This window comes from Echeneis naucrates, chromosome 6, assembly GCF_900963305.1.
Source record: "Echeneis naucrates chromosome 6, fEcheNa1.1, whole genome shotgun sequence".
Taxonomy (NCBI): domain Eukaryota; kingdom Metazoa; phylum Chordata; class Actinopteri; order Carangiformes; family Echeneidae; genus Echeneis; species Echeneis naucrates.
In genome coordinates this window covers 16,662,482-16,688,100 of record NC_042516.1, presented here as the reverse complement: position 1 = coordinate 16,688,100, position 25,619 = coordinate 16,662,482, and the positions used below count along the sequence as shown (strand labels likewise).

The 25,619-nt window shown below is 40.4% G+C and overlaps 3 protein-coding genes across 9 annotated transcripts; 1 reads left to right on the top strand and 2 right to left on the bottom strand.

The window, feature by feature from the left end:
- Positions 1-1,084: 1,084 nt before the first annotated feature.
- Positions 1,085-8,593, bottom strand: gnl1 (guanine nucleotide binding protein-like 1). 2 transcript variants are annotated; one of them, XM_029503995.1, is made up of 12 exons: positions 8,387-8,593; positions 7,155-7,299; positions 6,314-6,450; positions 6,040-6,191; positions 4,936-5,007; positions 4,144-4,336; positions 3,864-3,962; positions 3,565-3,744; positions 2,900-3,078; positions 2,418-2,604; positions 1,671-1,811; positions 1,085-1,561 (listed from the first exon to the last, which is right to left on the bottom strand). In XM_029503995.1, exons 1-12 carry the CDS (start codon positions 8,457-8,459, stop codon positions 1,296-1,298), a joined length of 1,824 nt encoding a protein of 607 aa, XP_029359855.1. In that variant the 5' UTR covers positions 8,460-8,593; the 3' UTR covers positions 1,085-1,295. The 2 variants fall into 2 exon arrangements, with proteins under 2 accessions (XP_029359855.1, XP_029359856.1); XM_029503996.1 differs by having other exon boundaries at positions 7,155-7,290.
- Positions 8,594-9,278: 685 nt separating this feature from the next.
- znf384b (zinc finger protein 384 b) lies at positions 9,279-17,996 on the bottom strand. 5 transcript variants are annotated; one of them, XM_029504017.1, is made up of 11 exons: positions 17,656-17,996; positions 16,104-16,171; positions 15,598-15,829; positions 14,970-15,083; positions 14,038-14,192; positions 13,875-13,951; positions 12,873-13,097; positions 11,560-11,727; positions 11,354-11,432; positions 11,088-11,246; positions 9,279-10,928 (listed from the first exon to the last, which is right to left on the bottom strand). In XM_029504017.1, the coding sequence occupies exons 2-11, from the start codon at positions 16,167-16,169 to the stop codon at positions 10,533-10,535; spliced, it is 1,671 nt and encodes a 556-aa protein (XP_029359877.1). In that variant the 5' UTR covers positions 16,170-16,171; positions 17,656-17,996; the 3' UTR covers positions 9,279-10,532. The 5 variants fall into 5 exon arrangements, with proteins under 5 accessions (XP_029359877.1, XP_029359876.1, XP_029359878.1 ...); XM_029504016.1 differs by having other exon boundaries at positions 13,875-13,966; positions 17,656-17,994; XM_029504018.1 differs by having other exon boundaries at positions 15,598-15,826; positions 17,656-17,993.
- On the top strand, positions 17,558-25,247 carry LOC115044777 (F-box/WD repeat-containing protein 7). Of its 2 annotated transcripts, none has more exons than XM_029504022.1 (13): positions 17,558-18,934; positions 20,098-20,216; positions 20,673-20,914; positions 21,214-21,337; positions 21,601-21,722; positions 22,220-22,306; positions 22,482-22,571; positions 22,951-23,039; positions 23,714-23,927; positions 24,061-24,183; positions 24,327-24,492; positions 24,649-24,737; positions 24,894-25,247. In XM_029504022.1, exons 1-13 carry the CDS (start codon positions 18,845-18,847, stop codon positions 24,998-25,000), a joined length of 1,662 nt encoding a protein of 553 aa, XP_029359882.1. In that variant the 5' UTR covers positions 17,558-18,844; the 3' UTR covers positions 25,001-25,247. The 2 variants fall into 2 exon arrangements, with proteins under 2 accessions (XP_029359882.1, XP_029359883.1); XM_029504023.1 differs by lacking the exon at positions 17,558-18,934 and adding an exon at positions 19,616-20,008.
- The last annotated feature ends 372 nt before the right edge of the window (positions 25,248-25,619 follow it).

The following is a 25,619-nucleotide window of genomic DNA, read 5'->3' as shown; positions in this document are numbered from 1 at the left end:
CAGGGTGTACCTCACCCAGTGTGAGCTGGGATTGGAGACCCCCCAGAAACGGATAAGCGGTAGAAGATAGATGGGTGGCTGGATGAATGGATTCAGCAGCTGGGTTAACTGAGCTAAGCACAAAGACTGAAAACAGGTCTGAGACTGATGGGAGACTACTAGAAACGCTAGATCTCATTAAAGGCTAGCAAGTTCCTGAAGTCTCCACTAATTTGACATTAAGAAACAGCCTCCTATACAACCACAATGTGTAATGTGGTATACAATTTTTGCAAAGCTGCCATACTGATGTGAAAATGACATTCCTCCTTTTATCTATTTCCTGGAAAGATAAAGTCAAAATGTCTTTCAATGTATTCTAAGCAGTCACAAAAGGATCAGTTCTGCTGTGCTGCCAGTTGCATTAAAAATAGATGAATGAGTGTAGCCAAGTCCTGCACTAACTGGGATCTCTAACATCATCTATGGATAATTTGTAGTAGCTAAAACACTACAGGTTACATTTTTCCAACAGCCTCATCCAGCAATACAGGGTTCAAAACTCCTTTCCTCACCCCGTCCTAGAAATGTTCTAAAATTCCCTGCATAGACCACAAAAAACAGGATAAAATGTCAGTCTCTGATACAGTATCATTCACGTCAAAGGTCCAGATAAATGAACTGTGATATCGGTACCCCAGAGCTATTAAATATTAAAATATTAGTTTTATCTCTCATTTCCTACCCCACACCCTTTAACCGAAGTTGAAACATACTACGGTCTATAAAGAAGATTTAGTGTCATGGTTTCACATCTCAAGCTGTTCTGAGAGCCAAAGGGCCAATCCAGGGAATTACATCACAGCAACAGTTCATCCGATTCCTTTTTAATCTTTTCATGAACTTTGGCATCTCAGCTATGAGGTTGCTTATCAATAAAAAGATTGAAAATCAGTAGGTTGATTATTCTGAGCTTGCTCGATGATTTGTCTTAAAGAACTATGTGCAAAAATAAAGACCAAACCAAACCAAACCCAACCCAGTTCAACAAGCAACACTAAACGCAAGCTTCATGGACGAATAAGAGGAGCAGAGGCACAGCATGGAACACATAAATATGCTCTGTATAATCATAATAAAGAGAGGGAGACAGGATGCATTCATTAGAGGACATCACAGAGTGACACGGGGGGTGGATACACAACAAAAGTTAGAAGGAATGCAAGTTTGGCAAATAAAAGGAATGAAATGCGTATTGTAGTAAAGTGAGGGTAGAGAAACAACTTAATTCTTCTTTCTTATCATTCCCTCCATTATCACGCACACTCATTTTCCCCAAGGACATCGTACATGTTAACAGTGAAGCCAGGCGGCTTATTGTCCTTCTGCCTTGGATGTCCAAATCCCTCATCTTCATCGTCCCCATCCTCATCATCATCTGCATCCCTGTCTCTCTCTTCCTCAGGCTCAGTGCTGGACTCGCCGTCCTCCTCATCGTCCCTGTCTCCAGTGCCTTCCTCCTCTGTTGTCCGTCCTTGTAGAACCATGATATCTTGCAAGTCTACATGCTTTTCCCACTGCTCTGTAATAAATAATCCCCAAAATAGTTAATTGTACTGTACCGCTTCCTGTTTTACCTTTTTAAATACACTTGCAACTGAAATTAAAAATCATGGAGGACTCTTTTTTACCCCTAAGGCAGCTGTAGCCAGGGGGTCTGAGGCAGAGACACAATCTGCCATCAATTGCCAGCCGCAGGAGACTATTTGCAGCCCGATAAACATCATGGCGAGCTGCCTTTGCCGTCTTATATCCTCTCCTCTCTGCCCAGGCTGAAGAACACATGTAGAAGAGAGAGGTCTTGGTGACAGTATAACGCATCACAGTATTAGCCATACATAAAAGCCAATTTTCTGTATGTATGTGCCCGTATTATTCCTTTTTGTCACAGATATCAACTCTTCACCGAACGCTATCGAAACACACAGCAAAAACCTATTCTTCATTTAAATCTTTTTTTTTTTTTTTTTTTACAAATTTTTACACACATTTTTGACAAACATAATACTGCTGCCAAATCATCACTAACTTGGGACTTTAAAAAGTATTTGTAACTTGGTTATCAATATTTTATGTCTTGGAAGAAGTGAATGAGCTTGAGGCTTAGTTTTACACACCTAATAGAGATGTCCTAAACCATAAAGAGATAAGAAGAACAAAGAGAGTGACACCAGCCTTTTAGTTTACTGGCTCAAAGAGGGGACTGAATTCTTTTTTGTGAGTGCCTAAGATGTTTATATGTAACAATCAATAACAGGCTATAATATAAGTGCTGGTAAGTAGTGGTAAAGTGGGTGAGCTGTTGTACATTTGCCAGTCCAAAGATCTTAAAAATGTGCATAACAACAAAGGCTTGAAGTCATTATGTACTCTCTTACCCTCACACACGTCCCAGGCGGTCCAGTTAAACTTTTCAGACTCCTGGTTTCTGTCATGGGGGTCCTTCTCCAGCAAACTGGGATGTGTGAGCTTCAGCACAGAGAGGAACTCTGTCCTTTCACAGAGATAACCAACTGAGCTGTAGGGTTCCTGCAGCTGAGACACTGGGTAGATGCCTGCCAGAATCTATGGAGCATAAATGCAAAGGCACAGCTTAAGAAAATTATCATGATTGAAAATCAGAGCAAGGTAGTATCAGAAAAGCTCCTTCAAGAGTTTAACACCCGTCACACAAAACAGCCCTGGGATTTTGAGCCTCTGAAAGACATTGAATTCGAATGTGTAAAATCAATAATGCGATTAAAGAACTTTTAACTTTTAGAAACGCACTGCTAAACTCAGGTTAGTTTCCACTGAGTCTAAACAGGCAAGTAAACTCAACGTCACATCTGCTCTCTGGGATACAAAAATGAATTTGTACCTGTAATTGTTTGTTGACACGTGAGGGAAAGACCAAACCAGGGCAGTCGCAGAGTTTCACTGTTGGGGTGAGGTAGTAGGTCTGGAAGTATTTGGTGTGGCCTGGGGTTCGAGACACGCTTACCACCTTCCGGCCCACCAGACTGTTTATGACAGATGACTTACCAACATTTGGAAAACCTGGGAAAAAGCAGGTTGAATTTGTGATTAGTCTGTAGCATCCACAATTTCATTCAATTTGTTAATTTTAGCCAGAGGTCATCCACTGGTGAGGTTTAGTGCCATAACTTGGGAATTTGATGTTTTTAATTTTTATTTTTAATTAAGTACATTTTTGACAAGCTGTGATATTATCCACTCTATAGGGACACATTTAGGGCTAATCCATCATTACTTACTACTTATTTTGGAATATGTATTGGAATATGGACTTTAGTCTAGCAAGTCTAACAGCTGAGTTGACCCTGATGTTTTCCCACCACACTAAAATATAATCAAGACACTTGTCATAACTTTTGGTAAATTGTGAGATTACTTGAGATGTAATTATCTGCTGATAACAAAATTGGAGAAAAGACAGGCTCTTCTTTGGAATATTTTTGAGTGTTTGCACAGTCAACCCGGCAACACAGCTTAATCTCTCTATTACACACTGATGTTTCATACCTATGCAGCCCAATGTGAGAATGCCATCTTTGTAGAGCTCCTGTGATGGACTGCTCAACTCCATAGCACTGTCAGTTTGATGCTCCATCAGCACAGACTCTGCCCCGTCATCACACTCCCCATCAAATCTCTCTGCAACGGCATCTCTTTGAATCTTCTGCTCCCAGCTGGACAGGTCAACTGCAAAGAACCAAGGAGGAACATAACTGTGCAGGTCAAACTAATAATGTGGACAAATAAATGCTTGTACCATTACAATAGTTTTAGTATACGTTTGCTACATGAATACTGACACACACCCCTTCCTGCTGTGATATTCTGACAGGCCTTCAGAATATCTATAGGACCTCCAGCATGACCCCAGTCAGCCTTCTTCCTCATCCTCTTCTTCTGGAGCACTACATACCAGCAGAGATAATTACTCTTATTGCAAGAAAAATGCAGATACGCAGATGAAAGACAGATGAAATACATTTCAGGGTCAGGTTCATACCAATATCCTAACCCTAAAGCTGCCATTCATATGTTTATATGCATTACAATCCACATGTTTTCATGGAGCCCATTCTCTCTCCTCACCTGTGCTGTAGGGTTGTCCAGGGTGAGAGGTAAAGCAAACAATTTCCAGGTGGGGGAACTGAGATGCCATGTAGTGTTTCCAGGCAATCACCAGTGGAGGAGGACACAGGTCAGCTTTGTTCAACACCAGGATCGCCTGCTTCTGTAGATCCCCCGTTATGTAGTGGTACAAGGATGGAGGGAACTGCAGGACCTAAGAAAAATCACAACACTATTAAAGTCTTCAGAATGAGTTGCTGCTTTTAACTTTGCGAAACTGAAAAGTCTAAAAACAGAAATTAATTCACATTTCATAAAGTGTACCTTATGTGGAATAGAAATTTGAGAAAAAAATGCAGCAATTCTTATGTTGAGATCCTTATAAGTGGATTTCATTTTAATATGGAATCACATCATGAGCAAAACACACTGGGACAAATGGTCAATATGAACTATTGTGAGATCCTGAGTCACTGACAGGAGTATCAATTGTATCCAAATATTAAATACAATATTCTATTTTGTTGGGCTCTATTAAGGGGCAGATTGTTTTTTTTGTTTGTTTTTTTTCCCACTTTTCTTTTAACTCAAATCTATTTCAACGTTCAGTAAAACAGCCCTTAGGCTTTTTTATCTGGTCAGTTTTAGTTTTATTTTGTCCAAACACAATATGAAGATTAAAGTCTCTTTTTCTCAAAATATTTTTATGACCTACTGACAAATGTAAAAATGTCATATCAAGGATTGATATTGAAAGTGTCTCCATCTAGTGGTCTGATCCATCCTGCAAGCTTTTTCTTTTAAATCACCTACTGGATGTCTGATGTCCACGATGAGAAGGATGACATCGGACATCTCCAAAACTCTCCATAACTGTCTCCATGTCTAAAACAAAAGAAAAGAGTGCAAATTATGGTTAGAATTAATGCTTCAAACTGAATAATTAAACTCATATTATCCTTGAATCTTTTCAAAAAAGCATTTTTTTTTCATGTGTTGTTATTTTGCTTTATCCTTTAAAGTAGACAACACCTCTAGCTCAATGATAGTCACTTAAATAACTGCTACAACTCGGCTTCTGCTGTGATGTGTCTCTAGAGATTGGCTTGTGCTTTGAAATTAAATGATCTGCTGGGTTTTTAATTTTGAATAACATTGAAACCCTTTTCAAAGCCTGAGCACGGCAATGCAACACAGCAATGCAATCAATATATACACTTTGTCATGAGTGGAAAACACCAGACAATATACAGGTATATCATAACTCTTGCAGATGCCTCCTTAGATGATATAACTTTAGCAGGATCATATATTCAGTTTGAAATTACACACCTGATAATAGCCTTGGTGGTTTTATCTTTGAGATGAAAGTGCCAAAGTAAGCTCATGGGATGATTATTAGTTTACAGGTAACCCTTTTTAAACAGTAAAGGAGCTGGAAAATAATTGGTTTCGCTGCACTGGCTTCCCTCACCTTCTTTTTTAACTAACATGGTTCTTCAACACACAATAAATCTATTGAGCTTAAAAATGACAGTCCAAAAAAAAAAAAAAAAAAAGGATTGGGTCCCCTCTGTTATTACCTGCAATCGATCTATATATTTTTTCTTTTTTACATTAACAGAAACAATATAATAAAATAATATATATATAGGTTTGAATAGTGATGTACCTGGCCTTTATGTTTCACCCTATAGTATACAGTTCATTCCAAAGTTCTCATGACTTATGTTGCGGTTATTAAGAAAAATTAATCAGCAGCCTAGACTTAATAACTCCAAATGACAAAATGAAAACAGAAATAATTGCAACTGGAACAGGAAATAAGGTAAAAAGAAAGAACATGAACAGGATCTTTGACAGTCAAAAAGCCCTTGAGCATGAATCATGGTGTATCACGTTTGTTAAGTTATTTACCTCTAAATTGTGTTCAAAGTGGCTGAGGGTGTCAGGTGGGTTTCTGGAGTGTAGCTCATCCAGGTAGTCTCTGTATGACTTCTCTTCTTTCTTCAGCAGATTCTCTCGTGTCATTTCATAATTCCAAGATGGGCGTCGTGGGAAACCAAGACCTGACAGTAGATAATGAATTTTCCATGTGTTGAGCAGAGACCCATCCATTCATTTACTCAGTTTACTATGTTTGTCCTGTTTTGAGACCATCATGTGGAAAGCATTAAACAAACAGCCAGACCTTTTTCCGAGGGATAAATCTTATTGATGTCCACTTCGAGTTCTTTGTCTGAGACTTGCTGCAACACTTTCTCCCTGGCTAGCTTCTTTCTCTTCTCCACCTCTTCTTTACTTTCTTTCTCAAAGTGCAATCGGAACCTGAAAGGATGAGTAAAAAGGAGGTATTCATAACGTCACTTTGTCAAAAAAAAAAAAAAAAAAAGAATGTCACTTATTTAGTTCATCTAAATAACATTTGTATTATAACTGACACATTGCTCTAATTCAGAATTATTAAGTAGCCATTTCCCTTGGAAGCAATACTTTATAAGTATGGCTGGCAATCAATTAAAATCCTGATTAATCACAGGGTAGGTCTGAATTAATCACGGCTAATGATCAATCTTAAATATGACAGAAAAATTCGACATTTGTTTTTTATTCATGACATATCCAAATGAAGAGCCATTGCTCATTTTTTTTTTTGTAAAAATAGGATGAAACTTCACATCAGTTATATGGCCCCGAAAAATTAGTTCATGAACTTGCCTTTTAGATTTATTTCAAATCAAAATAAGTATAATAGGACTCAGGGAATGACAACTTCAGAAATATAACTTTCCTTAGATATGAAATTTAAAATCCACTTTACACAGGTTGATAACTATTTTCAAGTTGTCTAATGAGCCATTTCAGCATAACAAAACAGCAGCATGTAATTAAAGTGCAAAAAATAAATACATAATGCATTAATACCAGCCTTTTTATGGATTGTTATTATAGTGTTAACACTGACAGCCCTAATTCTAAGTTTTTCAATTAAATAAAGTCAGTCAAAGTGAGGAGTGATGCTGACAACTCACCTGTTGGGGTCATATCGACCTTCTCTGCTGAAGGGCTGCTGGTTTATTCTTCTAATATCAGTCGTCTCACTGTCTGAGGTATCTGACTGTCGCTCCCCTCGCTCCACGCTGGCATTGCGACTACTTGGCCCAGAACCTGTGTCACCTGTAATTCAGTGGCAAAAGTACAGGGAGGGCCGGCCACAGGCATACACCTTCCATCTAATATGACAAGAGCAACTAGTTATACCCATATTAACACCCATGCCATTCACAGATATAGTTAAAACTGGGATGATTGGTGAAAGCATTTAACACTTGGCTGGTTCAGGCTAACCAAATAGGAGTGTTTGATGCTTTTCTTAGTTACACATGATAGTGAAGTGAATGCCTTCAGGTTTTAGACAGGCAGCACTCATGACATTTCCTTGGATTTTTTTTTTTTTTTTTTTTTTTTTTTAAATATCATTCACAGTTGTTGCTGTAGAATCAACGGAGGTCTACTCAACCAAATTCCCATGAAGGAAATCTGGCACCTTTACAGAAAATAAGATGTACTTGCTTGATAACAGGCCTTTTTTTTGACAAATCCATGTTATGTCAAAATTGTATGCTTCATCAAATTTAATTCAGAATCTAAAAAGGTTTTTTGGAGATATTCTGTATCAACACGATTTTAGAGATAGCTCGGAAAATGACAATATATTTCAATGAATTTACTTAATTCAGTGGCCCTTAAGGTTAGCCAGTTACTTTTATGGCTCAATACAACTATGCCAAGTTAAAATGCAAACGTTAACTACACCAGTTTCACTATGAAACAAACACAAACACACTTACAGCTATATTACAGCGGAATCATTCAACCATCGTAATATCAAGTGCTTTTTGATATTGACTTGAAGGTGACAGCAAGCTATCACAATAATATAATAATATTACATTATAATGTAACTGGCTTTGTTAAGCACCAAAATCAGGCCAATGTGGAAGTTTAATGTTGCTGTTTCAAACAAGTTTGTACTGTTGTGTCGTGTCGTGTTCACGGCTCAAGTTCGAGAGCAACTTATGTCATATTGCTTGACATTACAGCTAAAACAAAACACGGAGGTATATTTTACAGTCCTTTAGTGTTTAGCGGAACATTTTATACAAACTCTCAAACAAGTAGTTTGCTCCTGAAGCTCGTTTAGTTAGCTGCAAAAGCTAACTGCTAAGGCTAGCATGGCAGCGCTAACTGCAGATGTAGTTACCTCTCTTTCTCTCCCGTTTGACCTGCAGCTGTTTCTTCTTCTGTTTGTTGCTAAATGGCTTTTTCCGGGGCATACTTGCAAAGAAGATGGCCAATATATTTTGAAGTTAACTGAGTATATCTGCTCAAAGCGTGTCCCGCAGCTTTCTGGTTGACGTTATTTACATTTGACGAAGTTTCTGGACTCCTACACTTTTAAGTGACGCCATATCCACTGCAGACTGCAGAGAAGGGAGGACGAAACCAACTTCAAGTGTCCACAATCTGGCCAAATTTTGGTCCTTTTGGCTTTATTCAAATCGATCAAGTTCCACTTAGCTTTACAAGGAGTTGGAAATTTCACATTGAGCGTCATTACACACATCGAGTGCGAATAATATTTTTTTTATTTGTTAATCTGACAGCAATGCTCCCCCTGTTTAATGGTACGGTCCACTTTTGTAAACACATCACACATTATCCACATTCCTGCAGAGACGACAAGCCCGAAACAATAAATACCCATCAGAAAGACAACCATCAGGAGCCTTCTGCATCATTCATTTAGTCTTTCTGTTGTAACTTAGCAGTCTTTTCCACAAAATAAACAGCATTTACGTTTACAACAGAATGAAATATCTTAATAACACATACGTAAACATTAGGTTAACCAGCCGTATTTTGACAAATGTTTTATTAAAGTAAAAAATGCTCAGTTATCAATTTAATGTTGTTGAGTTAGTTCTGTATGTCAGCGAAAAGAAGGAGTTACTATGCAAACCACTGCCATTGGAAATTGTGATTTTCACTATTTTCTGATAATCAATCAATCTAGAATCCACTTAGCACATTAAATATTTTATTCACTGGCCTATATTACCATCCTTTGATAAAGCCACGATGGAACATATATATATTTTCTATATTTCTTTATTTAACAGTAACCGTACAGATAGAGATTGTTACATACAGGTAAGTAATGCAACATGTGTTGTATATGGAGCATCTATCTGAAGCTGACTTGTTGCCCCCCCACCCCACACACACACACACACACACACACACAAACTTTTGACTAAGCTTTCAGATTTAAGATAAAAGAGCCAAACATAAGTTACGAAATCAGTATTGAAAAAACAAAAAGACAGATATAACCAAATGTGTACATGTGTATATGCATGGCACAAAAATATTATTTGGCATTAAACTGAAACAACAATGCCAATGGGAAAATTTCACAGGGTTTATTGGATAATAAACAGAAAAGAAAAACCCTCCCCAAAATTTCAGATTTGAAAGTATGTCTATAAAGAAGCATTGTAAATGTAACTGTGGAAGTATAATAGCAAGTACACATTTGGATAACATTACTTTTAGGACATACACACAAAGCAGTACAATTAGATACAATAAACATGAACTGGCACATAATTTCCCCAAAGGTCATGAGAAGGCCTGTGAATGAATCTAAATAGGTTATATGGATTACCACATCCCTTAAACACACAATCATTATTTATAAACTGGTAGTATATATCTATATATACTTGATTGATATTTTTTCTTTCCTGAAAAAGAAATATCCTCTACATCCCTTTTAAGGTCAAAAAGAATTAACTGCAGTCATGTATTTTACAACATCGTAAAGGTAATAACACTGAGTAAAAACTGAAAGTCTCTGTATTAAAGTATAAAAATTTACCTTCAGTTACCCACTAATTTAATCAACAGAAAGACCATAACTTGTAATGGCCAAAACTGTATTTGCAGGGAAGAGCAGGAATTGAGAAAACAACAGAAGCACTGTTTCTTTGACTCTCTTCCTATTTTAAAACCATCACTGTGATGGATTGATACATATTTTATTGCAGCCTTTACATGCACTTTCTACCAAGAGGACAACTACAGAAAAGGAAAATAAATCAAGCAAGGCAGAAAGAAAATAAGAGACAAATAAAAAAATAAAATTAAATTAGCGCCTTCAGTGTATCGTGTCACAATATCATTTGTCCTGTCTGCCTCTAACCATCCTTCAGGCACAGCCAGATGTTCAAAGTTCTTGTTTCAGCCTAGTATTGCTTTTATTCTTTGACTTTCCATCGTCCATTTCTTGTATTCTTGAATTAATCCTAAATTCCTCAACCCAACACACCCTCCTTTCATCGCCTCTAAGGGTTGAGGTGCTCCACTTGAATGGTGGAAGCTGACACAGTGAGACAGAGGTCCTTGTGGGAGGTAATGTCAGCCACACTGACTGGTTTGTACTGGATGTCACTGGCAGACACCGTCTTATACTGGTGCAGGTCAAAAGGACAGGGGATGTTTTCTGTCTGGGGGTAGTTGCTCTGGCTCTGGCCCTGCTGGCCTGTGCCCGCTCTTCCACTCCCAGCTGCCCCACCACGGCCCGATCCTCCATCTCCACTCTCTACCCGGCTCTGAGCTCCAGCCTGGCCTTGGGCCTGGCTTTGGTTCGGGTTCTGTTGTGTCGGCTGTGCTGCCACCACTGCTGGTGCACTCAACTGGTCTGGGTTGTGTTTCTCCATGTGTTTCACCAGATACGTCTCCTGAGATGAGGGGAGGATAGGCAGAGGGGAAACAGTGGACACATGACTACACGGTGTAAAGTAGCTGCCAGGTGTCTGTTGCCAGTGAGGCGATTCATAGTGTTTCATGTAGAATGCTCTTTCATGTAAATGCTCTTCAGAAATGGACATTTGTCTTACTGAGGTGTAAGTGCGGTTGCAGAGACCACAGGAGTAGATCCTGGCATGTTTGACCGTGTGTGTGGACATGTGCACTTCCAGACTTGCTGAATCTATGTATCCTTTATTGCAGTTGGTGCACTTGTAGGGCTTGTCCTTGTTGTGTTGACGTCGGTGAGACTAAGAAAAAATTATTATTGACAAATTTAGGGTCACAGTATAATGTAATGTTCTGTAGATCAGAAAATAACATATGCACAATGTTGTCTGTTTGAGAAGAAATCCACCTGTAAATTGGACAGTTGTGTGAAAGATTTCTCACAGCCTGGATGGGAGCATTTGTAAGGTCGATCACCGGTGTGAATCCTGTAGAAAAACACAGTACAAAACACACACATGTACGTGCACGCTTGCCTATCACTTTCATGGTGATGTAACCCAACTGCAGAAAGACAGCGGGAAATGAGAAACCCAAGACCGGTGACTCACTTACCTGTTATGTTGCTGAAGGTGACTGAGCTGTCTGAAGCACTTTTGGCAATAGGAGCAGGTGTAGGGTTTCACTCCTGTGTGGATGCGGAGATGTTGTGCCAGGTAGCTAGAGTTGGCGAAGGACTTGGTACAATGGGGACATTTGTGAGGCTTTGACTCTGTGTGATTCCTGATGGGGGCAGACAGGAGGGTGACAGAGAAAGGAAAATGTGATTATAAGTGAAGAGTGAAGAAAAAAGTGAAATACTATACTTGAAAAAAATCTTATGACTTCAATAGGTACTTTCTTCAGTATGGATCAATAAAAAAAAACAACAAACAAACAACAACAAAATACTCGAACTTGTTATTAAATATAAGGTTTTAACTATGAATTCTGAATAAACACATGTAAAAATATCTTCAGTATTTATTCTTTCTTAGTGTCAGTTGTATGCTTATGCGTGCTATTTCAAAATGAAAATCCAATATCACCAATAATTTATTTCTCTTATCCATTTGAAAAAATTCTAAAGTTATGTTTAGGATAAAGAGCTTTTCTATCAAAATGTATGAAATGGAAAATTGCTTGATAATTGTAATTCATCAGTGCAAATCAACATGCCCCCAAACATGACTGTACACACATACATATATGAACACACAAAAAGAAAAAGTAAAAAAAATTAACATGAAAGCAGAGCACGGCAGCAGAGTATTTCTATTGAGCATCATCATTCAAAGCATCAATAGAAAAATAACAGTGGATACATGGGGAAGCTCAATGGAACAAAGCCTGTCTAAAAATAATAATAATAATTCAATATGTTTTTCAAATGGTGTATGTACATGTTTCTGTGGGCGAAGCTGTGGCAGAGAAGATGACAGAACATGCAGAAAAAAGATTTAAGGAAAAAGGTGTGGCGTGTAAGGCAGAATAAAATATGATGCAGAGTAAACAGGACACAGGGAGGCAAGAACTGTGCAGAAAGACAGGGTCAAATATTCTCATCAATTCAAATAACAAGAACTCCATGCATTTTAAATGGCAATTCTGATTAGTGTATGAATTATGGAAAGTATTTCATGGACAAAGCCCAACTTAAAAAGGTGCGACATGAATTCTAATTTTCTGAAAAGGTCACTTCTGGGTGGATATGGTAACATGCGAGCCAGCTTCTACATGGCACTGAAATATGCACACCATCTGCAGGAGGCAGAAGAAGACAGGAGTCTGGACTTCAAGAAGGAACTTGGCAAGACAAGTTAAGAGGACAAGGGATATGGTACGGAGGTTGGTGACAGGGAAGGGTGGGAGTCGGGGTTCTGCAGTACCGTGTGTGCTGCTGTAAATGACTGAGCTGCCTGAAAGATTTCTGGCAGTAGGAGCAGGTGTAAGGCTTGGCCCCGCTGTGGATGCGGATGTGCTGGGCCAGGTAGCTGGAGTTGGCGAATGACTTGGCGCAGTGAGGACACTTGTGTGGTTTGGCCTCTGTGTGCGACTTGGAGTGGATCTGCATATCAGACTTACTGAAGAAGGTCGCGGCACACATCCGGCACCTACAGGCGGAGAGACACAGAAATGGGAGTGGGGGGGGGGCAGGATGGAAGAATACGAAAGAAGGAAAAGGACACATACAGAAAAGGAGGTACAAGTAAACAAGAAAAGATGAGAGATGGGAAAAGTAGGGGAGGGAGATGGAAGCAGAGAGGAAAATGAGGCAATGACCCACAGAGAGAAATAAAGTGTGACAAAACATGAAAAGCAGAACGAAAGCGAGATTAACCATGACAGGAGTTGGTTCAGTCAAATGTGAGAGACACATAAACACAGGGAAAGGTGTCAGGGCAGATATCAGTAAAAATTTAAGGGGAAAGGTCCATAGATAATAAAAAAGTGAAAGCGCAGGACACAAAAAATGTTTGCGAGATCACAACTGAAGGAGCATGCTGTATAAAAGACAAAGTGGACAGCAGAAGGCAAGATCATGTCCAGTGTGTGCAGAGAGCGTCTATGAAGCGTTAATGTACTTGCATGTCAAATAGATTAAGAAAAGAAATCAACCCTCCACTACAAAGCAGGCATGTTCTGTCACACATGCAGTGAAGTGTGTTTTGAGAAGGTGTCTGGGTGTGTGTCGGATCTTCAGCAGTGCCCATTTCATCTAAAAAGCTCAACATCTTTACGCCGATTTTCGACAGGACACAAAAGAACAGGTGTGCTTGCATTCCACAGCTAGAGCAAGAAGAAATGGGAACACACAGCAGATTTTGCCCGCGCCCCCCCCCCCCCCCCCCCCCTCCCTTTTTTTTTTTTTTTTTTTTGTTTAACCATACCTGTATGTCTTAGTGCTATCTTTTGGGCCACGGCCCTCCTCTTCATGAGACAGGTCATATGGGTCTCCACTGTGGTGCTGCAAAGATGTCACCTATCAAAAACAAAATTCTAACTTATCTGATCATCTTTTTATACTTCAAATTTACATTTAGATTTTCCTACATGGCCTCCAGGTGTCAGATGAGCCAGTATTAGCGTTTCATTTCCTGGTCCACCCACAGGACCAACCCGGGGTAAGGTTGTCTTCTTCTTTCTGCCTCGCTTTGAGGGCGCTGGCATCACAACAACATGGGATGTCCCTTCCCCTTCCTTTTTGTCTACAACAAGATCAAAAGTAGCATGTTAAGAGGAAAGAATAGTTTTCCTAAAAGCTGTTAGACAATGCAGAAATTTCTGTATTAATTTACTTTTAAAGCTAAGATGAGGGGGGTTGTAGGACTACACCAAATTGAGATAGTCCTTTGTGGGTACAATAAACATCTTCAAAATGGTGAAAATTCTTCAAGATTAATTTCAATGTGCAGACAAAAAACATTTGCCCATATATGTGAATGTTGGCACAAGCTCCATAGAAACCCTCACTATTGAGACTATTGGTGAATCTGAAAATGTTCAATATGGGATCCTTGAAAATGTTTCTAAATATATATTAATATTTCAAGTGACAGCTTTTATAGCTACACTTGCACATGGAAGATATTTCTGGTTTTAATTTAAGGGCTAGAAACACACAATACTACCTGGATAATAAATTAAATTATTCACTTCTCATTTTCTACTTGTTTTGCTTTATACCTCCAGAAATCAATATGTGCTTTGAACCCTGAGAGCAAGCTAAAGAAAATCTGATTTTACTTTCTCTTTCAGAACCTGAGCTGAATGAAAAGAGCACACAGAGAACCAATGCTCAGCAAAAGTCAACATGTCTGGCCATGTTCAGTTCTTTTTTCTGAAGAAGCAATGTCAAAGTGCAGTACTGCAAAGCATCAGTGCCATTTATGCCTTACATTCCTGCATGTTATTAAAACATTTACATTTTGGAAAACACTAATTAGTTATATTATATGGTATGTTTGTCATTGTGTGCTATTCACCTGGAGAATGGAGAGCTGAGACAATCATGGTTGTTGCTGGGTGACCGGAGACAAATGACTGAGAGGAGGTGGGAGAGACTAATGTTCCCTGAGGAGTCGTGATGACCAGACCCGCTGCATCGAGTGACATGGACATAGACAGAGAGAGGATAATAATAATAATCAGACTTACTAAAGATATGGCAGGAAAGGCAAAACCCAAGAATTCAAGACAATAGTTGTCAAAGTTTTCATCCAGTTGTTTGAGAACTATGTTTGAGAAATTTCTCCAGAATTTATTTCCGATTAAAAAAATTTGTTTATAATATGTTATGTGCTGTGTGGTAAGCTGAACCTACACAAGAGCACAACTGTGCTACTGTTACATTATTTAAAGAAAGCCCTGATGTTGTGATGTACATTTGAGACAAATGCAAAGTTTTCTATGCAGCTACTATTTGAAGCCATCAGCAAAATCATTTAATAAACATGGGCAATTTATTGTTTACAGTCCAGCAAAAACCTTTGGCCTCATTCTGTTTAGAATTCATGCCTAAATATAAGATGTGTCAAAATTGTTGTGAAGTACACAAAAACAGCCTCTAACTGAGAAAACCCAGAGGCTTACCCTGTGGAGAAACAAACTCACCTGCTGTCATGATGCCTGTGGAGGGGACAGGCAGGACTGTGATGTTCTGGGCGCTGTGAGGGGGGTGGAGGTGTGTCGTGCCCCCAGCCTGTCCTCCTCCATCTGTCTTGGCCCCAGGAGTGGGGATGGTGAGAAGAGCTGTTTGATAGTGCGATGCAGAGGAAGAGGAGAAGGACGCGTTCTTTTCTTGTTGCTCTTTCACCTTGTTCAGGAACATGGCATTCTCAATCTGCTGGCAGAGATACTTCAATTAGACATCGATTGGACCTGACTCGACTCCAACAATTCTCTTCCTATTGTATCATCAAGTGATATAGTGCTGAAAAGGGGAATTTGGCAGTAGTGTTCCAGACTTTTGTCCAATACACTACTGGACATTTTTCTATGACAGTCACATTTTTTCCCTCCGAAAGACTACAAAAATAACAACACTGGATGAAATTTCCCCAAAAATAAGTCAGCATTGCAGGTCATGTTGTAATTTTATGTGTGTTGTCCAGTCTTACCTGTCCTGGCACAGTAGGGACGGGAGACCAAAAATATGATGAATTAAAATGGGAATCTTCCATCATTTCTGAAATGACACAAAAAAAAAAAAAAATGTAAAAATGTAAAGCTTCACAGACTTGATAGAAATGCCCGTACTAAAAATATCATCAGCAGGACACAGGACAATGTAGTTAAAAGTACAACCACAATGATACCAAAAGAGTAAAATTATATGGAGTCTAACTTCAGGGTATATTGTAAAAACTTTTAGTATGAAACAAAATAATTCAAAAGTACCACAAACTACAGCTGCCAAAGTGCACATAAAGTTAAACCAGCACGTCTCTAAAGGAGTTTAAAAAAAATTTGAGCTGTGGTATTAGACCGCATTGGTTTTAGTTAGATATATCTGACCTGGCCACTGAGAACATGTGGGCTACATGCTGCAAAACAGATTGAAAAGAAACAGAACAGAACAGATTAATATTGGAATGATTTCAAAATATTAATAACTCATTAACTGGCCTATTACTTTGCAATCTAATGGGATAAGACCTGGACGACACTAGTGATTTCCAGCTACTACAACTATACATAACATTTTCCCTGTGGAAACCAATGACCTCTACCTTAAGAATAAAAATGCAACAATGCCTTATTATGCCAATGGATTATTACTCAAAAATATATAAATAACAAGACAATTTGTGGAGCTACCAAACATCTGTGATTTTTCAACTGTGACATGTGAAAGTGCTATGAAATGATAAAATAAGCCCCAAATAAATTTTTGAGGGCCCTGAAAGGTGTGTGCTCTTGGAGGCAGCTTTTGTATTAATGCAGCCCGACAGTGTCCAAACGATGGCAATCGAATTAAAACAGTGACGACAAAGACAGCTACGTCGCCATATAAGATGAATGATAACGATCTAATTATTCACTAAACAGCCGAGTCACGGTGGGAAGAAGCGGTATAAGGTTTGACAGACAGGAATAACACGCTGGTCAGGGAGATAAAGGTTGACTGGCTCAGCACAGACGCTGCTGGATTATTCATCACATCGACTGAGCGGTGAACTGGTCAACTTTCCTCTCTGGACTTCAGCCGCTCGCTTTAAATGTGCGCGAGACGTTCACGGGTTTTGTGATATTTACAACAGAACAAGCTAGGCGGCTACAAGTTGGCTTTGGTGGTAACACAACAACAAATGAAGCGCACCGACATCCCGATAATATGTGATGTTTACAGTGAGACACGGCTCGGCAGCAGGAGTCCATTTCGGCTCCTGGCATGTTGTGGTCAATCAGGCCCGACGTGCTGATTAACACACAGTTAGCAGGCAGCGGCGGAGTGTGCCTGTCTGTCTGCCTGTCTGCCTGTCTGCTGGGAAAATAACAACCCAAAAAAAAAAAAAAAAAAAAAAAAAAAAAAAAACTGAAGCGAAGAGGAAAAAAACCAATAGACCATCCTCACAGACTTCCGGCTGTGGAGACGAGTGGAGGCGGCGGCGGAGTCGTGCAAAATCCACCAAAATTACTACGGACTGCACGGAGAACAGCGGCGTTTACCGGCTCAGGCGACTTCGGCTCCCTCCCCGGAACTCCGGCGGGCCGGGACGATTTGGACACACTTTCCAAATCTGTCCAAATTCCTGCAAAACACTTAAGTTTTCCCCCCCAGCTTTTTTATTTTTTTTAAGACTTTTTTTTTTCCCCCTCCGGTGAAGCAGCTGCCTCGTCTGAGCTTCACTTCCTCCGGATAAGGTCGTCAGACAAAAGGAGTCTGTGTTTTGATGTCACTTCCTCTTACTGAGGGACAAACAGTTCGTTTTTAAAATGTACATTTATAAATTCAACATGTCCTTCGTTCGCTGGTTTGTGTCTTTAACGCACGTATCCGCACGGCCATGGCTGGTCGATGTCTTTTTTTTTTTTTTTTTTAACATTAGAGGTTCAACTTGTGAGCAGAAGGCCGTTAATGGTGCCTTCACTAGCTATCGGAAATAATAAAGAGTCCAATTTGAGCCAGCGTGAACGCTTGGAGAGCTCCTATAAATTGTTCACTAAGTGTCTAAGACATGATACTTAATGCAAACTTGATGACAAATCAGATTTTAAAGGATATTTGGAGACATCCTTACTTGGCGGGAAACATCTAAACAGACGTTTTCAGAATGACATTTCTTGCATTTTACCCACAAAATAATTTAAATCGGAACTCAAAGGCTCGTGAAAATTATTAATAAACAGCAATAAATTGTATCATTACTATTATCACTATGGAAATTCCCAATGATGCGATTTACAAATTGAAAACTAAAACGCACAAGTTGAAATAATAGCACTTTAAGGCAGCATGGCTTCCCTGTCCCCGTCCTCCGCTGGTCATTTTGAGGTCCATTTTCAGGAGCTGCTCGGTGAATGAACGGCATCAAACGTTTAACCCTCTGAGACAATGTCATCCCGCTGTAAATAAACGGATGCCAATCGCTGTATTTGCGGCACAACGTGTGTAGTTTGTTGCTGTAAACGGCTTTAAGTGCGGTGACGCCTGTGGCCACGTGGCGGCGCTGTACGGACAGTTACACACGTCTGAGGGATCGTCAACATCCGGCGACACGTTCATCTTCCCAGAGTGTTCCACATCTTTATCCGTCCACAGCTCTCTGTAAAAAGCTGATGTCTGTTTGAGACTCTCCGTCAACGTGATAGTCAGCCAAGGCAGTTTAAGGAGAAATTAACGAGCCCGGTGCTGCAAATGGGGGAGGTGAGGAAGCTGCAGAAGAAGTTGAGACAGATTGAGAATCTGGAAATAAAAATCAGTCTTACCCCAGAGGAGAGAGTCAAGGTACAGAAACACCTCATATACCTTTTTATTTTTCATGAGAGCTCTGCCAATTTGGCATATCCTGAGTAGATTTCCCTCAGGTGTAACAGCAGGTTATGAATGGCTGCCCTTCAGGCTTCCCCACAGCAAAGGCACCGATTTATCCATAATAATAATCATGATAGGAAAGAATTAATATCCATCTACAGCTTATTGAAGGACACAGCAAAGTAGAGTTTCCTATTCACAGATTATACGGTTCAGAAAGTGTGACAATGGTTGACGCAAATTTAATAAAGATACTGTTCGAGTGATAATGGCATCTTCTTATGAAGTTTATCAAATACGACTGACTCTAACAATTTTGATGATTGATGGTGATTAACTGGAATTGACATTGAGTGAATGATTTGACAGCTTCTGTCTGCAAAGGCTTTTCTTGTGAAAGATCTGAGCGTTACAAGTTATGGCCATGCCTCACAACACAGTCTTTTTCTTTATTCAGCTGCCCTTACATCCCTAATTGGAGACAGGAAAAAAACCAATAATTCATTTCATAAAAGTAGGAGACTCATGAATAATAATTGAACATGTTGTCACCAAGTACATTCACAGTCAACTTTGTCATTATTACAAGTTTTGGTGCTGTTATTTACATTGAATGATGCTTTTTTTTTTTTTTTTTTTGCAGAAAGGAACTGCCCTCTTGTATTTACTGGATTCATTTGACACCTGTAGCTGTAGAGTTTCTTTTGACTTTTTATATTTAAATACAGAGTTAGATAAATTAATGATGAATGAGTCTTTATTATGAAAAGACAATGAATCGATACACACTAAATGCTCAAGTGTAGCTATTTTATCAGATTACCGATAGCTCTCCCCAAAATAGATGCAATACATAACAAAGCAACGTAACAATTAAAGTGAGTAGTAAAAAAACTGTTTACAATTGATATCAATGTGTCTTAAATACAGGAAACAGCAACTTGTTATTGAGCTGACATGCCTAATTCACTCATTCATGCATATTTAATCACTTGCAATCAGTCAGGAGCACAGCGTATGTTGCCAGTTGCAGTTTAATAAATTAAGGTAGGCTGAGCATGTTGGTTGTGCATATAAACAACTTGTGGATTTAACAGCTTGGTTTGCAACCAATCTCGTGCCTTCTTCCCTCTCAGATCTCCAGAAAGGCGGAGCTGCGTTCCAGATTGGCTGAGCTTCAGCTGCAGCTTTCTGGCCCGCAGCAAACTCAAGGGATTGTGGGAGACGAAAAAAAGGAGAAGATGAAAAGACAAGTGTAAGGAAGTAAGGGAGAGGTACCAGCAAAGGGGTGGGGGGGGGGGCACAGATGGGGAGAAACATAATTCTTAAAAAACAACATTCACTTTGAAGCTTCTGATCTTTTTGTATGTATTTTCCAAACATACTGGAGGTCAAATTCTGTCACACTTTAAGAAAATTGGAACTTTCTACTGTTAGTAATGGGTCATGAAAACATCACTCTGGGATGTCATCCTCCTTGTTAAGGCTCCTCAAGGCCTTCAAGCAGACTACTGGAAATCAGCATGTGTGGATATCAACACTGAACTGAATGAAACACTTATTCTTTCAAATTCACAGACTTTTTTTCTTTTTTTTTTTGGTTGTATGGGACTTTGCCTTCCTCAACAGGTACACTCACTGTCACAGAGGATGCTGTGTGCAGTTTGTGTCTCCATTATTCATTCAGCTCTTGCTCTCTACATTGGCACAGAGAGGATGCTCCTGGGGCCCCTCCATCACAAACGCCTCCAGCCTCTAAGATCCTTAAGGGAGAAGAGGAGTCCAAGGCTCAAGCAACGCCAGCACCGGCTGCCAGGCAGAGGCAGACACACGAAGAGACAGAGATGGGCAGGCAGAAGGAAAGGACAGAGCCAGCCAAGGTGTCTGATCACAGCCGAGACAAGTCAGGAGCCTGTCCAGACTTAGACAAGGAACAGCAACTGCAACAGGAAGGTGGGATAATTAAGTAAAGTGAATGAAAAGACTGTTATTGCACCTTATCATGAACTGTTAAAGACAATGACTTAATTTGCTCTTAACATCTAAAGTCTGAATATACATGAATGCCCTGAGGAGACCATGTGGCTGCCAGTATGAAAAACCAACAGGCTGCATTTAGGAGTACATTTTGCATCCTTGGAGCTACATTAACCCAACACTTCGCAGTGGCAGACTAATCCATATTGAAGAACTGTGTAGATTAACATGATGGGGTGCTGATGAGTCAACGAACAAATTTTGTTTTTCCACAGAAAGAAAATTTACATCCCTCAAAGCGTCTTGGGAGAAGTCAAAGTTTCGTTTGAGGCTGTTGGAGGGTCACAATGACATAGTTACCTGTGTGGCTGCTGTTGACAACCTTGTGATTTCTGGAAGGTAAAGTAGCAAAGAAGCTCTGATTTACATAATGGCAGCATAAAGTGCACATTTCAGATAATCTATCACTTAATATGCTTCTGTGCTCTTCCTCGCTGTCTGACATGTATTTTTTTCTTTGCTCTCTTCAAATGCTCATCTCTATTCTCTTGTGGTTCATGTCAAACGCCTTTTAACTTTGCTTGTTTTCTCCACCCTTTTACACGTGCTCTGACCCGTCTTCTATCCTCTTTTTCTCACTCTGTCCAACTTCCTCCTCCAAGCCGAGACACGACAGTGAAAGTGTGGCACGTTCCCACGGCTGCAGAGCACAAAAACCTGGGGGGACACACTGGTGGGGTTACCTGTCTGTCTGCACCTCCCCCCGAGTACTGCAAGAGACTGGGTGAGGACATGCACACACACACACAGCCGAGTGCAGCTGAGTAATGCCTGTGTCCTGCGGGCTGGTAATTATAGGAGTAGTTCATCAGATCAAGCCCAGTGAGAGATAACCTCACTAGACACTTTAGAGAGTTCACTGTCTGTCTGAAGCAGGCAGCCTTCCATCACTTGAACTCCAACATCCTCTCTGGTTCTCTTGCACCCTCCACAACTGATTCCCCAACTTAAAATGCCAAGTCCAGAAGTAGCATTCATAAAAGACATAGCTCAGAACTATAGTCACAGTTTAATTGTTTCATGTTTTTAATAATCTTATCTATTCTCTCTTTTTGTCTTTCGAGAAAGGTGCCTCCTTTGAATTTGTTCATCATCACCGATTTACAGCTTCCTCTCAGCTTAATCTTTTTGTCCCCCCAACCACCTCCACACACACACACACATACACACACGCACATACGCATTTCTCATGCCCTTTTGTCTGTGTTTTCCCCCCTCAAGCCTGGTCCCTGTCTTTGTTCGACAAGGAGAGGTTTATTCTGAGTGGCTCGGCTGACTGCTACGTGAAAATATGGGCCCTGAGCATTGGTATACTTATCCACACAGGCATACACAGATATGTAAACATATATATATATATTAAGGTAGATGGGGCCTTGGGGCTTTTTTAGAAATATTACATGAGCATGTCTTAATTATGTGTGCCTGTTGATTGGTGGTATGTGTTTTGTCTATTAAATAAGTGTTTTCCTGTTACCTCCAGGGCAATGCGTAAAGTCTATCTACACCTTCAATGCTGTCACTGCTCTCTGCTTTGTGCCAGAGGATGATGGCTACATCATCACTGGATCAGGTGGGTTTTTGTGTGGATGCTATCTGCATGTGGAAAAACTAAGACACACAAATCACATCATTCTTTAAAGTAATAGCTATATCTGTGCACGTATGTCCTTTGCAGACATATACTGTAGGTCCATAAGTGTATGAATGTATTATTTTATACCAGTATGTAGGTGTATCTTCTATGCAGACTAATAATACAGGCAGTGTCTGACACAGTGGCATCATCTGCCAGTGAGTTAGTGAGTGTAGCAAAGGACTATGAGGTTGACTCAGAGAGATAGAGGCAAACAGTTTAGGCAGTCAGGCTCAGGTGGGTCGACCGTGACCAACAATGATGACTGCCAGCCGCCTGTCAGAACATGTTAACCTCACACTCTGTCATCCCGCAGATGGAGGGAAAGTTCAAGCCTGGAGCTGGGACACTTTTGAAAACTGCCAGTCAATCAATGCTCATGAGGAAGCAGTCACCTCTATACAGGTGGGTGGGTCCCTCACCTACTGGCTGTGGCACACTGTCCACCCTGAGTATGCTCAAGCTGTTTTTATTTTTCATCCTATTATTAAGCATGCAATGGCTGACACAAAAGCATGTTTCTCTCTGAAAAAGCTGTCCAAAGTAGCTTTGGAAGTATTGACTACAAATTTCTTACAAAAAAAAAAAATCTCAGTAAATCAGACAGCTATATTTCTGCTCTTCCTCACACAAGCTTTCCTTGTTTATTGCTTTCAAATGGAAATCAAAGATATTTGTTGGGAGATAAGCTCGGCCAATTTTAGAGAGCACACTGTACATATTTTGAGCAAAAAGCCTATTTATGAATATTGAAAACCACAGTTGCATATGCACATTTTTTCAATTTGCAGTCATCAAAATATGCCTGGAGCATTAAAGCGTAGCGCATCATTGTCATCCTCTTTGTTGTTTATCATGCAAAGCACACAATCCATTTATAACCAAAAGCAGCACAGAAACATTTTGAAGTGTTCATACATTTCTTTTCCATTCACATAAACCTACACAATCTCGCTCTCCCTCACACACACACACACACACACACACACACACACATACATACACTCACGCACAGACACATGGAAACTGGGTAAAGACTTACATCACCATGACAACCATGTCTCCCCTGCCCTCCACAGTCTCAGGGTCCGCTGGTGTTCAGCGGTTCGGCCGATGGAGGGGTGTCTGTGTGGGAGAACCGGTGTTTGAATCGCGACCCCCTGAGGCTGTTGCACCATTGGAGCGGCCAGGTGACGGGCTGCAGAGGTGGGCGTCTGACCCTCAGCCCGCGGGGGGACAGAGTGATCCTGGCTTTTGGTCAAGCCTGGCTCAAGATCCTGCACTGGAGGACCGGTGAGCTCTGGAATGGGATGGGTGTATCTGTGTACACACGTTTGACTGGGGAAAAAAAAACCCTGAAAAGGGGAGAGTACATGTGGGAATATATGCATAATCCTTCCACCTAACATCTGTCCAATTATCACAGGAACAACATCAAGACTGACCAATCATAGCAGCATCACTGGGGTAACAGATTGTGTCCACCAGACAGGAGGCCTCCTAATTGGCTCCTGCTATGATCTGGCGAATGGAGACAGCATGCTAAATTGTAAGTCACAGTGTGAACTATGTGCAGCCAGAAGTTAAAGTGTGACAACATAATAAGAACGTAAGACAAAATGTAAAACTAAACTTTGTTTTCCTCTGTTGAACTCCATTCCCATCATCTCTCGCTGGATCTCCTGCTTCCAGTATTCTCTCTGCCTCAGTGTCAGTATTTGGCCTCTCTGACGTGGCCTGAAGCCCCCAGAATCCTCTGCCTTGCAGCGTGGATGACAGGGAGTGGAGACCACCGGTGGGTCACTGGAGGTTGCAGTCTCATCGTGTGGGAGCAGCTTCCCACCTCAGGGAAGCAAAGGTGAGCACACCTGCCGACATGACTCACTTTAGTCCCGACTGCTCAAATATAATCTGGATTTGAAAATGAGCAATTTCTTCTGTCCAAGAGAAACACTGAGATACACATCTCTTATGATAATAGGCGTTTAATTAATTGTGGGTATAAATGTTACAGGGGTGACATCATAGTGAAGAGAGACAGTCGGTTAGTTTCCTGCGTATTGGAATCAGAAGAGGACACAGAAGATGATGATGAGACTGATGGTAAAAAAAGCAACAAACTATTTCGCACACAATCAGGCCTTTATTTATTGACTCATTCGCTCAATGACTAACTGTGGAATTGCAGATTACACCAACCTGTTAGTTTTTCATGATGCATGCTGAGACAAATTCCTTTGAAACCTTTGTCAAAATTAGAATACAAAGATGATGAGGATGACACCAACCAGCCAGGAGACGGCCAGTCAGACGGCAGGATGGAAGATGGAGGGTCCGGCTCTTGGTTACGCTGTGTCCTCCAGTGAGTGCTGGTTTCTCACATGGAGGACACCACGGCCTGCAGCCATGAAGAGTAAATGAGACGGGGGGGGGCGAAGTGACAGCGAAGGAGGGTGGTGGGGAGTGAAGTGTGACAGACTGAGTGTCAGTGTCGGGAGGGAGCATATGGGCAGAGAAATTGTCTGTGTGTGTGTGTGTGTGTGTGTGATAGGCAGATTGTTTTCTATGTAAATATTATTTGTCTACACAATAAAACTGTCACACTGTGACTTTCACCTCCAAATCTGCATCTCTTGTTGTCCTATTATTTTATCTCAGTCTGACCCTGCTCCTTGAAACACCAGTTCAGAGCCCCACTCTGCCACCTGTGTAAATGAATGTAAATTAAATTTTATTCCATCTTCATTCCCTTCATTCCTTCCTTCCTCCTCCTACTCCTCTTTGCTGTCTGTCTTCCTGCTTCTCTGTCTCTCTGTGGTGGCCTTGCTGTTTTTTTTGTAAACATAATTGAAGAGTTCTTTCTCTTTGGTTTCATTTTTTTTTTAAACTCCCACCTCCCAAATGAGCCTATTAATGTTTTCCTTAGTATCATTTCTCTTTGCCTTGTCAAATTCATTTCTTTTTCTCTGCGTCCATTTAATTGAA